General features: G+C 45.5%; 1 protein-coding gene across 2 annotated transcripts in view; it reads left to right on the forward strand.

The window, feature by feature from the left end:
• LOC139392266 (zinc finger protein, FOG family member 1) overlaps window positions 1-18,095 on the forward strand; it is a 98,511-nt gene extending 80,416 nt beyond the window's left edge. The window contains exons 5-9 of one of the 2 annotated variants that reach the window (XM_071140170.1): window positions 9,680-9,785; window positions 10,158-10,382; window positions 11,308-11,538; window positions 11,723-11,965; window positions 13,082-18,095. In XM_071140170.1, the coding sequence (XP_070996271.1) occupies window positions 9,680-9,785; window positions 10,158-10,382; window positions 11,308-11,538; window positions 11,723-11,965; window positions 13,082-15,540 (3,264 nt within the window). In that variant the 3' untranslated portion in view covers window positions 15,541-18,095. The remainder of the gene's footprint in view (window positions 1-9,679; window positions 9,786-10,157; window positions 10,383-11,307; window positions 11,539-11,722; window positions 11,966-13,081) is intronic. The other variant, XM_071140253.1, reaches the window with a different exon arrangement.
• Window positions 18,096-18,198: the final 103 nt, after the last annotated feature.

Below are 18,198 nucleotides of genomic sequence, written 5' to 3' on the forward strand. Positions count from 1 at the left end.
ATACCTGAATTACCATTCATGATTCTCTGAGGGACTGCTCCTCTCCTGCCTTGTCTCATCCTCATGTATCCATGAGCCTGACTGACGCATTGGTCCTGCAGCTTCTCCTTTCCTCTCCCAGCTGCAGCCCAGCCAGCCCGCCCCTGTCCTTTCTTCTCCCTAGACGTCCGCTTGTCTTTTATCTCTGCATGGCGCCATCCTCCTGGACAACAAACGCCAATGATTGATTTCTGGTTGATAGGCTCTCATTTCTAAGATTTAGTTTATTATCTGAATTGCTGAGTCCAAACACACCCATCACATATATCTGTCACTTCCTCCCTTGCCCTGCTCATCTCTTTCTCATTTTCTCTATTCTATTATGTTCAAGAAGACTACATCTCAATGGAGTTTTTCGATGATTCTCGGCTTTGACCATCTCTTTTGAGTTCTCACCCTCTGTCTCACCTCCCTCACCCCTGCTATCTGTGAGTTTAAGGAGTGAGGAGACAGACCCTCAGTATCAGGAGGAGATAGTGGGTTTAATCTCACATTCCTCCTGTGTCTCCCACTGTCACTTCACTCTCCTCCTCCCACAGTTCCCCGACAGGCCGCCAACTCAGGATTCAGTAGGGGTGAGGGTTACCCTCAGTACAGTAGATCCACCGCCACGCAGCCTTTCATCTCTATATCTGCTTGTCCACGATTGTTTTCTGCCGAGTTCTCTTCTCTCCCTCTATATGTGTAGTAGAGGCACAATTAATATGTCTGTGCCTGATTGTTGCTATCTACTGTGTGAAGATTCAACATTGACAACCTGAAAAAAATTCTAAATACCCAATTTACACAGCTAACGTTTGGTTTCCTTTGCTGTCATTGAAATAGATGTGCTACCAACCAATCTGCTTGGTTAGCCATAGTATGAAACATTGTGTGTAAGGAATTAAACAAAGGGTTACCAATTTCAAAGTGTCACCTCCTCCCTGTCCCCTCCCACCTCAGACCTGTCCCAGTGGTGGTGTCATGCAGCCGGCGGCGGCCATGGTGGTGGCCGTGGTGTCTCTGGAGCCCTGGGGCTCTGGGGCTCTGCCTCTCATCACATCACAGGGTGATTTGGCACCACCCGCTTGGCCTCGCCTGTCCTTGCAGGCCTTCAGATCCATGCCAAACCTGCCTGCTCTGCTCTGCCTTCTCTGAGTAAATTTGCTTCTTATTTGGTCTGGCCAGATAAGCTATCAGTTTAATACGGGGCATACCCTTTAACACATGGAGACAAGTGTTCACTTTGAACACCAACACACAGAGCAAAACACTAGCGCACTCTCACACAACAAACATAGATCCTAGCTAATATTAGGCCTGTTATTTTTTGATCCGATATAGATTTCATGCTTGATGTAGTCTTTTTTTTTCATCTCTTGAGAAAGAGGCATAAAACATGCCTGATATGGATGTTTGACTTTTGTACGGTGCATAATAATGTTTACTGACGATTTACGCCCTGTAGCCATGACATCTGTACCTATGAAATGCTTATAAAAAATTATTCAAAAACAAATTCTCTCTGGTCTCTCATCCCAATTAGACTCAAACCAGTTCACCTACCGTGCCTCCAGGGGTGTTGATGACGAACATTTAGAAAATAGTCTAGTGGAAATTGTATTCATTGACTTCAGTAGCGCGTTTAACACAATCCAACCCCACCTACTGTTAGATAAGCTGGTGAATTTGGCTGTCAACTCTCTACTGATCCTACTGTTGGATAAGCTGGTGAATATGGGTGTCAACTCTCTACTGATCAGGTGAATAAATAGTTTCCTTGTGAACCGTACTCAACAAGTGAAGTTTAACTCCGCCATCTCTACATCTAGAATGGTGAATACGGTAGCCCCTCAAGGTTGCGTACTTTCACCGATACTGTACACACTGTACACAAACGATTGTCTAGCCTCTGACTCAGCCCACAAATTCTTTAAATATGCAGATGACACTGCTGTTGTGGGTTTCCTCCACCCAGACCAAGTCTCTCTTCAAGGTTTTGACAGAGAAACTGCAGAATGTATCCAGTGTTGTGCAGATAATTTTCTTGAAATAAATGTTAAGAAAACAAAAGAGATGGAAATTGATTTCAGAAGGAACAAAACTCCACTATACCCTACGAAGATCAATGGGGAATCAGTCGATAGAGTGACCACATAAAAGTACCTGGGAATCGAAATAGACAATAAACGGATATTCAATGACTGTGCCTTTGCAAAGATAAAGAAATTGCAACAGAGAATGTTTTTTTACGCAAGCTGAACCATTTTAATGTTGAACGCCATATCTTACAAATGTTCTATAAATCTGTCCATTAGAGTGTGCTGTCCTTTGGAAACATGCGAGTGCAGGACCAAGTCAATCATCTGCACTTTATCAAGACGGCGGGAAGGAAAATTGGTATAAACCAAGAATCAGCCACCAACTTGTACACAAAACTCATCCTCCTAAAACTTGAAAGCATTTTAGAGGACAGTACTCACCCACTTCATTCAAAATTCAGTTACAGCAGCACCCAGACAAGGGGAAAGAGATCTCTTCAAAATAAAATTCAAATAGATTGATATGGGGACTCTTTTATTCCAACAGCCATTAGACTGTATAAAAGATAGTCTGTTGATCCCACGAGTATACATTATATTGCACTTTCACTTTAAATGTGTAGCTATAGCACTTTGAATTATTTTGTGTAGTTTCTGTGTTTTCCTTTTTTAAGCACATGACCAAATTAATTTCCCCCTGATGGGATAATAAAGTTGATCTGAATCTAATCAGGTTGCTTTAGATTCCTGGGAGTTTTTAGTTCAGTGAACATGTCCTGATCTCATGGCAACTGAGGTCAAATGTGTCACCTCCCTCCTGATTGGATCACACACAGATCTGATAATAATAAGTTTCTTATGATTGGATCACAAATCGATCAGATTAGGAAGTTTTTTTATTCTGACTGAAGGCAAAAGATACATCATGAGACGCATAACAAGCCCCCCGTTATGTAGTGATGATTTGTTGGTAGCAAACAAGTTACAATAACTTCAGAATAACAATGCTTAAACAAGGGAAAGAGTTTAGTTCAACCTCAGTTTGATTGATACTCACCCAAACCAGCTACCGCAAGAGCAACTTAACTTACATATTGCTTTCGTTCCCCTCTCTTCCCCCTCCTGTCTTTCGCGGAAATGAAGCCTAGAGGCAGGATCCTAGAAGGAGTGTAGAGTTCAAAGCGTTATCACGCGTGGAACGTCTTTTCATCATGTTTTAGAAACAAGCGTTCGCACTAATCCCCCAATAATCTCTCCAGGAGAACTCCAGCGATAAGGCGCGCCACCCACCCACAGCTTTCAAACACACTTTTGGGGAGTCTCTATCTCCCCCTCACTGCTCTGTCGTTCCATAGGAAGGACAAGTGAAGGTGACCACCCTCTCAATCTCTCTCTTTCTCTCTCTCTAACAGTGTTTGTTTACCTCTTGGTAAATCTCTCCAGTTGATCTGAAATGATCAACAGAGGACCGTCTACAGCACCCTACTGCACTCCACCCCCTCAAATTAGATCTGAATGAAACGATCGCTCCAGAAGACCCAAAATCTGTAATTTAGCACTTGTCGCCCTGTTGATCGCTCCTGAATGTCTCTGATAATAAAGTGCACTGAACTATCTTGATTCTTGATGGCAGACTTGTTGAGAGCATTTCCATGTTTGATTTAATTGGCAACAAGGCCCTAAGGTTGTGCTACAGGCTTGAGAGTTCACATAGAGCTCACAGGAGGACCAGGGAAACTTGATACTAAACCCATCATCAGACACTTCCTCACCAATCTAAATGTCTGTTCCTATGTCTTCCTGCCTCTGACATTCTCTGAGAAGTTGTGCAATAGTGAGAGGTAGGGAGGGACCAGGTGACCAAAGAAGTGGACTAAGTAGAGGCAAATGGAGAGGCAAAGGGGAGAAAGAGAAATGATAGGAATGAGCATTGGAAAAAGCCAGCAAAAGAAAGAAGGCAGTGCCAGAGTGGAAGAGAGAGGGAATGGAAAGAGGTGGGAATGGAGAGATGGAGGTGATGGGGAGGGGTGCTCATTCTCATCACTCAGTCCCTGTGACTGGGATGGTATCTGCATCTCGCTGTCATCTGCGTTGGCTTCTGCGGGGTGGAGAGTAGAGGAGAGAGGAGAGAGGGAAAACCTTCCTCTATCTCTGAGGCTTATCTCCGGCAGTTCAGGAGCCCGCTTTCCAAGAGTGCCTCATTTTCAAATCTCTTATCTCACCCGTTTTAAGTATCGCAAGTTTTATATTTTTACATGTCATTTGCATGCTGCTCATCAACCTTTTCTTAGAGGTGTCTGCAGATATGTGTGGCTGTGTGAGCGGTGTGTTTTTCTATGTTAGCTTGTTGTATATGATACATGTTTTTAGTACACTAAGCTCATGTATTAATACACACGTGTATTTGTGTAGAGAAATCTAGTGTGTGTGTGTGTGGTGCGTGTGTGTTCGTACCCGTGTGTGTGTTAATTAGTGTGCGTGTGTGTGTTGAGAGAGAGTGTGTGTGAGAGGCGGATGAGAGTAGGTTTCTGATGTTTATCTTTCTTCCTTTTCTTCTCTGTATTTTTGGAGGATTCACAGTGACCTCTTTGTTTGGGACAGTGAGTACCCCCTCCATTCCCCCCGTTTGGGAAAGAAAACATTTCCTGTAAGGGAGAGATTGACAGAGAAGGGCAGACAGAGGGGTAGGAATGAGAAAGAGAGAGGGATGAGAGAGAGCTTGATTAGCCATACAGTACTGTAGAGAGGGAAGGATGGGAAGATTAAGAGGTAAATGGGAGGAGGGGGTGAAAGAGAGCGAGAGGAAGAAAGAGTATGAATGAAGACCAAGCCAACCGCAATGGTCAAAAGGCCTATGATGGAACTCAGTGGAAGTCAATTGAACAGGCCAGGAAAGAAGAGACACTATTCTACCTTCCTGTTCTTTTCTTCTCAGTCTGTCCAGCTGTTTCTGCTTCATACAGTACATTCAAAAACCCTTGGATGACATCATTATCCAGGATGCACATATTGAAATTGAAGATTGACCAATCAATCCATTAGTTTTCTCAGTTTCTCATGGGTCCTCAGAGAACAGTATTCTAAAGTTGCTTTAATCAACAGGGAATATTAATCAAATTATGGTAGCAATGATGTATGTATGTATGTATGTATGTACAGTGGGGCAAAAAAGTATTTAGTCAGCCACCAATTGTGCAAGTTCTCCCACTTAAAAAGAAGAGAGAGGCCTGTAATTTTCATCATAGGTACACTTCAACTATGACAGACAAAATGAGAAGAAAAAAATCCAGAAAATCACATTGTATGATTTTTAATGAATTTATTAGCAAATTATGGTGGAAAATAAGTATTTGGTCAATAACAAAAGTTTATCTCAATACTTTGTTACATACCCTTTGTTGGCAATGACAGAGGTCAAACGTTTTCTGTAAGTCTTCACAAGGTTTTCGCTCACTGTTGCTGGTATTTTGGCCCATTCCTCCATGCAGATCTCCTCTAGAGCAGTGATGTTTTGGGGCTGTTGCTGGGCAACACGGACTTTCAACTCCCTCCAAAGATTTTCTATGGGGTTGAGATCTGGAGACTGGCTAGGCCACTCCAGGACCTTGAAATGCTTCTTACGAAGCCACTCCTTTGTTGCCCGGGCGGTGTGTTTGGGATCATTGTCATGCTGAAAGACCCAGCCACGTTTCATCTTCAATGCCCTTGCTGATGGAAGGAGGTTTTCACTCAAAATCTCATGATACATGGCCCCATTCATTCTTTCCTTTACACGGATCAGTCGTCCTGGTCCCTTTACAGAAAAACAGCCCCAAAGCATGATGTTTCCACCCCCATGCTTCACAGTAGGTATGGTGTTCTTTGGATGCAACTCAGCATTCTTTGTCCTCCAAACACGACGAGTTGAGTTTTTACCAAAACGTTATATTTTGGTTTCATCTGACCATATGACATTCTCCCAATCTTCTTCTGGATCATCCAAATGCTCTCTAGCAAACTTCAGACCGGCCTGGACATGTACTGGCTTAAGCAGGGGGACACGTCTGGCACTGCAGGATTTGAGTCCCTGGCGGCGTAGTGTGTTACTGATGGTAGGCTTTGTTACTTTGGTCCCAGCTCTCTGCAGGTCATTCACTAGGTTCTAGGATGTTTGCTCACCGTTCTTGTGATCATTTTGACCCCACGGGGTGAGATCTTGCGTGGAGCCCCAGATCGAGGGAGATTATCAGTGGTCTTGTATGTCTTCCATTTCCTAATAATTGCTCCCACAGTTGATTTCTTCAAACCAAGCTGCTTACCTATTGCAGATTCAGTCTTCCCAGCCTGGTGCAGGTCTACAATTTTGTTTCTGGTGTCCTTTGACAGCTCTTTGGTCTTGGCCATAGTGGAGTTTGGAGTGTGACTGTTTGAGGTTGTGGACAGGTGTCTTTTATACTGATTACTAGTTCAAACAGGTGCCATTAATACAGGTAACGAGTGGAGGACAGAGGAGCCTCTTAAAGAAGAAGTTACAGGTCTGTGAGAGCCAGAAGTCTTGCTTGTTTGTAGGTGACCAAATACTTATTTTCCACCATAATTTGCAAATAAATTCATTAAAAATCCTACAATGTGATTTTCTGGATTTTTTTTCTTCTAATTTTGTCTGTCATAGTTGAAGTGTACCTATGATGAAAATTACAGGCCTCTCTCATCTTTTTAAGTGGTAGAACTTGCACAATTGGTGGCTGACTAAATACTTTTTAGCCCCACTGTATGTATGTATGTATGTATGTATGTATGTATGTATGTATGTATGTAAACTGTAAAAATCTACATAGTACACACACTGTTTGATAGTGGGATGAAGGCTAAATCTACTGGAGGATGGGTAGGCATTTTATTATTTCCTCTGCTTTAATTGAACCGTATATAAAGCTGAATTGATCTGAGTCGGGGTTAGACTTGGGGTTAGTGCATGGAAAGGTTTCTCCCTTCATTTCCACCTCCAGAGGAGAGCGTTTGGGGAGAGAGAAAATTATATTTTCATTTTATACTCAGCAATGACCAGGCTACGGAATGAACGAATAGAGAAATGAAATCAGTCGAGCATCATTTGCATTCAAGTTTTATCGGCGTGAGAGGAGGGCGTTTTTGGGAGTGATAAGGAGAGGGCGTCGCAGACTGCGTTGGGGGTGGGGGGTGAGGTGCATGTGCACGTAGGCTTTGTGTGTGTGTGTGTTGAAGGTGGATATGGGGAGGCTGGAGGGTGTGTGTGGGGGTGGGTTAATATCAGACCAAATAATTAGATTCGCTATCGTCTCGGCGGCAGCAGTGCGGGGATCAGGCAGATTAAAGCCCGGCTGGGCTGATTAATATTCATGAGGGACGAGGGTCCGGACGAGGGGGCTTAGACTGCGCCTCAAAGACTCCCTCACTGAGGGGCTTAAAGCGCTCTCAAAGTGCCTGGGTCCTAGGGAGACCGCCAGGGTGAACACAGGCAGTGCTAAGCAACATTAACTTCTCCTCGTAGTCTTTTAGTTCTCCTCCTAATACCCCTCCCTCGCTCTCTCCCTGCTCCTTGGGAAATGTGTTTCAATCAGTGGGGCTGGCCACTATGAATTGTGGGATAGTTTACGGCAGTAGTGGTGGAGTGGGCTGCCTAGTAGGTGGATGTGTTGTGTTCAGAGGTAAGAACTTGCCATTTGATGATGTTTAATTTGATACTGTGCTTGTTGAAAATGTCCTCCAGGCCAGAGAAATGTGATACTAGAGGCTTCTCTGCTCCTCTTAACTCAACCATCTTTAGCGGCCATGGCCTCTGTTGGCTTTGTTAATTACACAGCCTAATCAAACTGTAATCTTGCCGCATGCCTTTTAGTTTTCATTATCTGTGTTGGTTCCAGACAGCATTTAAAGTCCCAGTGCAGCCAGGGCCCAAAGCCTGATCAGAGTCAGCTAAATCATCATCTCCAACTCATCTTCGCTCTGGTCGTCTCTGAGAATATCTCAGAGAGAGATAGAGGTAGATAAAGATGCTTGGATAGAGATTATTATTATTATTTTTGTGCATTTGTTCATACTGTCCAAAGACCCTCTTCAATCTGTTGTAGGGCTCTATTTTTCTGTCTCATACACTTTCCTTCAAAGTCGGACCACACTGGCCTTTTCTTCAGTGAATACCAAAGCATCATGATAAATAGATTTGTGATAAATTAGTCTGAAACAAATTAGCAGCACTTATAGCTCAGACGGCTCCAGCATTGGGTTCCAAATTAAAACAAAAGAAGCCGTATCTCTACATCAGCGCAAGTTCCCCATGAAATACAATACGCAGCGTCTTTAGGCTAGAACAGACTGATTCAGAAAGAATCTACACTTTCCTCCCTCGCCTCCCAACTTGCCCCATACAGTATACACTCCTTTACACAAAAACACTTCCTTTACACAAAAACGTTCCCCTCATATTCTCTCTAAATGTTCCAGTCAATGTGGTACCATGTTGGAATATGTGTACCCCTGTAGCAAGCAGATTGACTGACTGACTAACTGGCCGTAGTTCTCCTGAAGCAGTCTGTCAGGGCTGCTGCTGATGCATGACTGCTTCCACCTAGTGGAGCCAGAGTGTTCTGTATGTCCTCAGGCCTCCAGGCAGTGGTAGCACCTATAGATAGGCCTTGTGCAACTATACTGAAGTTGTGAAGCTCAACCTAATGCTACTGTGTTTTATTCCATACTCTCATAAATGTATTATTGAACCTCACAAAGACTACATTTTACTGGGACTGCTGTAAGTTATTTAGTTATGAATGCACAATGCTTATCTGTGCCATAACACACAGAAGTACGTAGATGCGTGTGGGTAAGTGTCTCATGTAGACACACGATGTCTGTGGGAGTGATTGTCAGGTGGAATGCTCTGTGAACTTCAGCTGAACAAAGACAATATTGTGCAGAGGATGGCACAGGTGTGTGTTTCTCTCTGGTCTGACCTATTCTGGCTACAGCCTCACTTACACATGTGCAACCACTGACACACATTCTTCAGCACACACACTCATACACACACACACACACACGCGAGATGATGACCTCCCTCTATTCACAATCCTTTTGTCACATCATGTATTGAGAGAAGTTCCTGAGAGGGCGTCCGGGTGAATAGGAGCACTACGACCTCATCGGATCTCCTTCCTTACCTTTTCTTCTCCTTTCTCCTGGGGTCTCTCTGTTCCTTCCCTCTTTCTCACTGCTGCTATTTATAGCTCTTTTCTGTGAGTCTTTGTTCAGCCTGTGCCCCTTCCTGTCCCTCTATGCTTCTGATTGCCCGTGTTAAGGGGCTTCCCCTTCCCACTGAAAAAGATGAGTCCTTTTATTGCACGCTATGGTCAATGTGCTTTAAAACAGTAAAATCAGAGGACCATGTCAGGATTAATTCATTGTTAAACCTCACTGTTCAGTACAGTAGGTCTTTGCCATCAAATGTAAAGAGGAGTATATTTCTATATATAAAAGGTTTGTCTGAATAGACTTGACAGTGTATGTGAGAATCAGAAGATATGTAATGTTAGATGACAATTGTCATTTGACCCTGTGTTTCCAGAACAAGTCTGACAGCCTCTGTATGTTTATTTGTATGTCAGCAGATCTCCAGGCTGACGCTGGTGTGTGAAGACGATAACGGCTGGCTCAGTAGAGTCCCGCTAACCTCCGATGCCACAGCTGCCAACTGTACCATCTACAGTCAAGGTAGTTAACCAACAGACCTGATCCCAGAAATGCCAAACCATCAACACAGCCCACTCACATATAATGCACCATTTACACTGTTACATTCTAGTCATTTAGCAGACACTCTTAAACGAAGCAACTTACAATCAGAGATCTCTTATCAGAGTGACCCCATAAAGACACCATACAGAGATCTTTTTCACCTACTATAGATTAGTATACATTCCATAGATATCATACTGTACGATACCATGTGTGTAGTTCGAGTACACGCCCCAGGTGTGATGTGTGTAGTTCTTGTACAGGCCCCAGGTGTGATGTGTGTAGTTCTTGTACAGGCCCCAGGTTTAATTTGTGTTGTGTGGCTCTCTCTCTCTCTCTTTTCTCCAGGTGAGGAGCTGTATTGTAAGGTGACCCAGGACATCTCCACAGGTGACAGTCTGTTGGCCACACTGTCTCTCTCCTCCGTGAAGCAGCTGTCCTCGTCTCAGACCCAGGACGTGGTGGTGAAGGAGGAGCCTACAGGTGTCTACCCAGCTTCTCTCCACTCTGAGATACAGCTCCTCCCCCAGCAGGCTGGGATGGCAGCCATCTTGGCCACGGCAGTTGTCAACAGTGAGTGTCAGCTTGCCAAGAATAATGTGGATGTGTATGTGTGTGCGCACTGCATGCGAATGTGCATGCATGTATTTGTGTTCTTCGTGCCGTTTAGTCATTAGATGCGTAGACAAACCCTACACGTGTACAGTTACAACACTTTCCATGTAAACAACAGACACTGAGGGACTCAATGAAGACCAACAGTTTACCATGCCACATTTCCTCATTCATCCAGTACACCAGAAGGTGGCAGTGTAACTCCTCTGCACTGCCTTGTCTCAGAGGTAGACTACATGGTAATTGCGTTCACGCTCCTTCATTAAGTCCCTTATTGGCAGTGTAGTGTTGTCGGCAGCAGGAGCAGGCATGGACATTCTGTGATGAGTGCATGATTAATCACCATATCAAGCTAAAGGGTAAAACATGATCATCCGTATCCCCGCTTCCTGCTGTAGGAGCACTCTCCTGAGGACTGTTGGTAATTATGGATGTTATCAAAAATAGCCTGTAACACCATCCCTGACACCAGATCAGTATGATTACCCCGCACGGGTGGGCGCTCGCTCCCACAACCTCTGTGCTCTCGTTGCCTTGGAGACCCCGGAGCAATATCGAGTGCTTGCTCGTTCCGCCACTGAATCGATCATGTGACTGGTGTGAAACAGGTGTGTGTGGTGATGTGTGTATACACATGGATGAACATCATGTGTACATGTATCAAGTACATGTGTACATGTGTACATGTATCAACATCAAGTATGTACTGAATGTAACATTTTAACGCGTAAGCAGTGAAACGTTAAACATGCCATTTTTTTAAAGAATGAACATACGCTGCTCTCTTTCTTGCATTGTTTTTAATTATGTATGACAGATTTGATAAATGATTGGTTGTTGTAGGGATAGAGTTTACAGTTGTGTTTGTGTTTGATTGGTCCAGAGGACATCTTCCCGTGTAAGGACTGTGGGATCTGGTACCGCAGTGAGAGGAACCTCCAGGCCCACCTCATGTACTACTGTGCCAGCCGGCAGAAGCAGCAGGCCTCTTCCTCCCCCCCACTGGACAAAGCCAAGGAGTCCTACCCCAACGAACGTGTCTGTCCCTTCCCACAATGCAACAAGAGCTGCCCGAGCGCCAGCTCCCTGGAGATCCACATGCGGACACATAGTGGTGAGACCTGTCACAATACATTCCTTTAGCTCTTACTCATAGCAGACCAAGGATCGAGTAAGAATATGCGTGAATATTCCTCTTTTAATAATAGCTTGTAACAGACCTCTTTCTTCAGCTGTTATTAGGGGAAGACAGTCAATTTAGTTAAAATATTAAAGATATACATGTCCTGTGCCTGTAGGTGAGCGTCCTTTCGTGTGTCTGATCTGCCTGTCAGCCTTCACCACTAAAGCCAACTGTGAGCGTCACCTGAAGGTACACACGGACACGCAGAATGGAGTCTGTCACGGCTGTGGCTTCGTCTCCACCACGAGGGACATTCTCTATAGCCACCTGGTCACAAGTCACATGGTGTGTCAGCCCGGCTCATGCAGTGAAGTGTACTCCCCCGGCCCCGGCCTGCCCAAACTGCCTCTGTCCACAGGTAAACACACAGACAGACTGGATCATGTTGTTTGCTATCCCAGTGAGAGGATAATAGCCCTGCCTTTACTTCAGAACAGCAACTACATAGATGACTACATCAAGCTTGTGACTCTACAAGCTTGTTGGATGCGTTTGCAGGTTGTTTTGGTTGTGTTTCAGATGATTTTGTGCCCAATAGAAATGAATGGTAAATAATGTATTGTGCCCATTTGGAGTCACTTTTATTGTAAATAAAAATAGAATACGTTTCTGAACATGTGGGTGCCCACTTTGATTGCAGATAATCAAAAATTAATTGTGAATAATCATGATTGAGAAAGTTACAGATGCACAAAGCTCATACCCCCCACAAAATGCTAACCACCCCTGTTATTGGTAACGGTGGGATGTTAGCATGTTTTGGGGTTATGATATTTGTGTATCTGTAACTTTCTCATTCATGATTTTCTGTACTCATGGTAGGGATCCACATTAATGTATTCATATATATATATATACAGCTGTATTCTTATTCTTGTGGTCCTGTACGGCTCATTTGGTAGAGCATGGTGATTACACCCCCGGGGTTGTGGGTTTGATTCCCGAGGGCACCCATTTGTAAAATGCATGCACACATTACTAAGTCTTTTTGGATAAAAGCGTCTGTTAAATGGCATCTAGCATTATTATTCTATTACATCCAACACATTTGTAGACTCACACGCTAGATATTGTCATTGAGTGCTAGGAATATGGGACCAAATACTACACTTTTAACTAAATGTAATACGCTATAAGTGAATTTGTCCAAATACTTATAACACCTTCAGATGGGGGACTAGATACATAAAGTGCATTCATTTCTAAAAGTAAAACAGATATGAAAATACCCTCAAATAAAAGGGGACTTTCTGTACAGTCACCTTATAAAAGATTTGATCTCAAATTCAAAATGCTGGAGTATAGAGCCAAATTAAAAGTTGTAGCTTCACTGTCCAAATAAATACATTTGGGAGTGTATGTATATGAAGATTTGGTCCTATAGGCTATAGTGCATAACCACCAGTGATTTCATGTCATGTTTAATAGTAGGAAACACATTTCTAATAAATGTCTCTGTCACTCTCTGTGGCAGGTCTAAGTCCTGGAGACTCCGGTGTTGTGTTGAAATGTCAGGTATGTGGCCACATCACAGACTCACCTGCTCAGCTCCAGCAGCACGTTCGCACACACCTGGAGGTGAGGGTCCCGGCCGAGAGGAGCCCCACACCCCGCCAGACCACCCCCTCCTCGGCCGACCACCCTGAGCACCTTGACAGGGAGCCCCCCGCCTGCGTACCCCACCCTGAATCCTCCAGCCCTGGGGCCAATGGGAGCTCAGCCACCCCGCGAGGCTGCAGCCCACCTGAGCAGCTCCCCACAGACATCAGGATTAAAGAGGAGCCGCATTCGGACTCTGAGAATGAGGGGCAGGAGGAGGAGATGGAGGAGGAGCGGGTGGAGAAGAGCCGTGGACACAGAGATACAGGCTCCTCTCAGACCTCCACCTCCCCTAGGAGTCCCTCTGCTGTGGCTGTGAAGGCAGAGCCAACCAGCCCCACCCCTGGCTCCAGCCCTGCCCATCTGGGAGGAGCTGGCTCAGTGCTCCCTGGAGAAGACGTGTTCCTACCCCAGTACATGTTCAGCCAGGAACCAGCCATCCTACCCCAGGCCTCAGAGATACTGGCTAAGATGTCTGAGATGGTCCACAGCCGGCTGAAGCAGGGCCAGGTCCCCCCTGGGGCAGCGCCAGCCTTCTACCCCGCTGGCACTACAACCACTGTCCAGAAGGGGGCCACCTGCTTCGAATGTGATATCAACTTCAACAACATCAACAACTTCTATGTTCACAAGAGGCTGTACTGCTCCAGCAGGCACCAGCAGGGAGACGTGGCTGGCCCAGTGAAGGAGGGGTCGTCGGGGGCCACAGTCCCCTCAGTTGGACACGGTTCATCCCCTCAGGCTGGATCAGGTAGTCGGGCAGCCTCAGCCTCCCCCAGTGACTCAGATCCTGTTCCAGGCAGCACCGCCACGCAGGGCAAGCTGGTGGAGGTGAAGAGTGAGAACCCTGGGGTGAAGGAGGCTGTGTCCTCCTCTTCCTCTGAGGGGGAGGGTGGAGGAGGAGGAGGCCGGGCCAGCGAGTGCAGCCAGAGTCCCAGCGGCTCAGCAGAGGACCAGGAGGACGACCCCACCAGAACCTTCTGTCAGGCCTGCAACATCCACTTTAGCCGCCATGAGAATTACACAGTCCACAAACGCTTCTACTGCGCATCGCGCCACGATCCGTCCAACCAGCGGTCAACCTCCGGCAAAGCTACCTTTCTGCCTCAGCCCATCCGAACACGCAAGAGGAAGAAGATGTATGAGATCCACATGGCTCGGACTGAGGCCCTGGCCAACGCTGCTGCTGCCTCTTTCTCTGCCCCTGGCCTGAGCCTGGCTGTGAAGCAGGAGGCTGCTGCCTCAGTGGAGAGGGTCCTGGAGTCCCCAGTCCCAGCCCTAGCTCTGGGCCTGTGTCCAGCCACCTCCCGTAGTACCAGCCCTGACAGAGACGGCCCCATTGACCTGAGCAAGAGGCCCCGTCTAAGGGAGGCCCCGCGGGGCAGCAGCATCCCTTCTCTGCCCCTCACTGACTACCACAAGTGTACCGCCTGCAGCATTAGCTTCAACAGCATTGAGAACTACCTGGCCCACAAGACCTACTACTGCCCAGCCACCACCCTGCAGCCCCACACTCTGGAGACGCTCCATAGGCTGAAGAGACCAGCATCCATCTCCCCCAAGAGCAGGGCCCTGGAGCGATCAGACGTCCACTCTGAGGCCAAAGGGCTGCTCACAGAGAAGGCTCCTCGGGGGGCCTCGCTCAGCCCTCACCTCTCTGCCTTACCTGGCTCTGGCTCTGAGGCTACGTCACCTTACAGTGTCCCTGCAGCCAAAGGCCCAGGCTCTCCCTCTGTGGTCTGCCCCTACTGCCCTCCCAATAGGGCGGTGACCTGTGACCTGGTGGACCACTTCAGATCCATGCATGGCCTGGTCCTGAGCCTGGAGGGCCAGCCAGCCGTCATCAGCCCCAGCCTGAGCCCTAGGGATGGGACCCCTGCCACTCCGCCCAAGCTGGTCCTCCGAGCCTGCAGGGACAGCATCAATGGCCGGATCAGAAGGGACACTGTCTCCCCATCCTCTCCCCTGGTGAACGGTAGCCCCCTGGGACACCATGCCGGGGGTGGCAGCTCCCCCAAGGCAGCCCCTCCAGCTGTGTCTCCCACCAGGTCCCTCCCCCTGACTGTGTCCCCTGTGCCTGAGGTGCTGAGAGAGGTGGGGGTTCTGAATCACCAGGTTGCTGTCACCCTGCTCCCAGACAAGGCGTCCCTCACACTGGGTCTCCCACTCCCTGTTCCGGCCCCTCCCACACCCAAGACCCTCCTGATCCCCCCTGTGCAGAACGGTAACACCCGCTTCTGCCGGCTGTGCAATATCAAGTTCAGCAGCCTGTCCACGTTCATAGCCCACAAAAAGTACTACTGTTCCTCCCACAGCGCTGAGCACGTCAAGTGAATGGAGCCCCAGTCTGTGTCCCCTCCAAGGCCCAAACCCAGCTATCCATTCTTGTCAGTGCCACCAAGGCATGGCACCATCTCTGGACTGTATGTGTTTGAAAGTGTGACTGTTACTCGCCAGGAACTGGGTCGCTTCCCGCTCCCGGTATTGTTACTATGTTAACATATTTCTCCTTATGGGTCAAAGTTTCTATTACACTAAGAGCTGAGATGCGCTACCTGCACACACAGTTGTGCCCACGTATCCCTTCCCACCCACCTCAATAACTGAAACCCAGCCCTCTTTCTCACCTCCAGGGTCCACAGAATGTTGAAAATGTGACTTTAGAGTCAACATTTAGTCTCCTGAGCAAGTTTAATTGAATTGTTTGTATTACAGTCATCTTTATTTGATTATGATTGTTTGGAGCATTTCTTGCTGATGATGAAACTCGCTTTTCCTGAGCTGTTGATGCTCTAGATCAGTCAGTGAGTGGGGACAACTGTTGTCCCCCAGGGCCCTCTAGTGGAGCTGACTATCTCCACTCTTTTATTTCTACTTACCTGTGCATAGTGTATGATGTTTTAAAATAATTCTTTATGCTTTTGTTTGAACACTGGCTGTTTTGCTAACTAGAAAGCTAAAGCATTTTAGCTGAATTACAGAAATGAGTATCACATGGTTAGCCTACCAATTACAGAGGAAATATTTGCAAATGGATAGATTTGGTTTTCCTACACCACAATTACATTCTCTTAATGGAAGGAAAACATGTGAACTATTTATCTTTGAGTCCTCACTGATTTAATGTCAACAGAAATCTACCTAGCGTCTGAAAATATTTGTATTTTTTATTTGTATATTTTTCATACTGTTCAAAGGAACTGTTTCAATCTCGGCGTGTAAAGGTGTTTTTGTAAGTGTAGATATGTAATATCTTTCACAGTAATCACTGGGATGACATTGAACCTTATTTTCCTTATTGTCAGCATTTCTTTCTTCTGCTCTTTATTCATCGGGAAAGGTTCGAACTTTTCTGTTTTCCTCCAGTATTTGGTCATTAGGTACAGCCTATTTTGCCAGATAAACGATTTGATGTAAGTTTTAAACTGGTATTATTATTGGGTAGAAGGAAGGTGATTGGACCTGAGTACCAGGATGAAGACACAGCACTTTCTCTTCCTCTATGCCCCCCCCCCCCTCCCATCAGACCTGACCCTTAACCCACCAACCCCCTACTGTATCATTATATCCCTACTCTGCAGCTGCTGCTTTACCACCATCTGACTTATGTGATGCTTAAATTAGACATGGGATCAGTTTAAATCAATGTGGATTTATTGACACCTCTTAGAGCAGTGGTATTCAAAGTCGGGGGAATTGGCATTGTTTGGGGGGGGGGGGGGACAAAAAATTAAGAGTATTGTATGGGACAATATACAAATATTTTTGAGAACGACAATTAGGAAAATAAAACTGTTGATTAAATGTATTTTATTGGTTTCTTTTCATTTTGAGAGATGAAGAGATGAAAATGCAATGAATTGAAGGCTGTTGTTTGTTGATGTAAAGATACAATTTTCCAGATTTTAAGGCTGTGTCATTAGATTTGGGGTGGGGTCGCAAGAATTCTGGCAGAAAGATTTGGGACCTTGTTGAAAAAGTCTGAATACCACTGTCTTGGAGTGTGTGCTCATTCTGTTTGTTTTTCCAGTAATGAAGTTTTAAAAAAGTGAAAAACGGGAGGTGTAAGAGAGAGACAGACAAGGACAGCAGACATATTTCACAGATTGTTGAGAGACGTACACAGTAGATGGCTCCTAAAACTGTCATGTGTAAAACACAAACACACATGCATCCTTGGTTTACAATGTGGTGTTGAATAGACCTGCGAAATGCAATCTTTCCTCTGTCAGAACTTGCTATACTGGCACAGCCTTACCGTAGGACTGAGTTAGTTTGTTCTGTGCTCCACTATCCTCACCTCTAATGATGATTTGAATGGATCTGTATGTTACTTGTGATGTCCCCTTTCCTTCCCTGTGTTACACAGGCAGATGTTTCTCTGCTCTAAAAACTGGAAAACAAAATGGTGGTGAAATTGAAAGTTGAGTATTTTTGCTCTGTTGTGGTTTTGAACAGTGCTGTATCAGTCATATCTTACCCAAGAGTGTTTACAATTGCATTGCTTCCTCTTTTCTCAAAGAGATGAGCATTTTCAACAAGTCACAAATCGAGGAAATCAGTGCTGAAAACCATTTTGAATCCCATTTATATTGCACTGTGTTGTTGAAATGTGCTGAATGTTTTCGTTTTAGAGGCTTTTTTGTAAGGTATTTATGTTTTTAGAGCACTTTTCCTCTTCTAAACTAATCCCTTGAAGGACTTGCTGATCAATTTCAACCTTTTCACGTGAACTAAAATGAATTCAAACATTTTGTGAATGATTACAAATGTCAATAATGGAAAGTAATAATGAATGTCAGACTTCTCTTCTTTCTTTTGTCAGTTCCACTACACACTTGTCCAAACTATGCATGGGAAATAAACGTCCTGAGAGACATTAAACAGTTTCAAACTTCTATCTTCTTTCACATTGACCTGGTCCACCCACAATTTACCTCTTCTCCTTTTATCTCTCTTGGCTTTTATAATGCTTTCCACAATACATTTCAG

The sequence above is a fragment of the Oncorhynchus clarkii genome, chromosome 1, assembly GCF_045791955.1.
Source record: "Oncorhynchus clarkii lewisi isolate Uvic-CL-2024 chromosome 1, UVic_Ocla_1.0, whole genome shotgun sequence".
Lineage (NCBI taxonomy): Eukaryota > Metazoa > Chordata > Actinopteri > Salmoniformes > Salmonidae > Oncorhynchus > Oncorhynchus clarkii.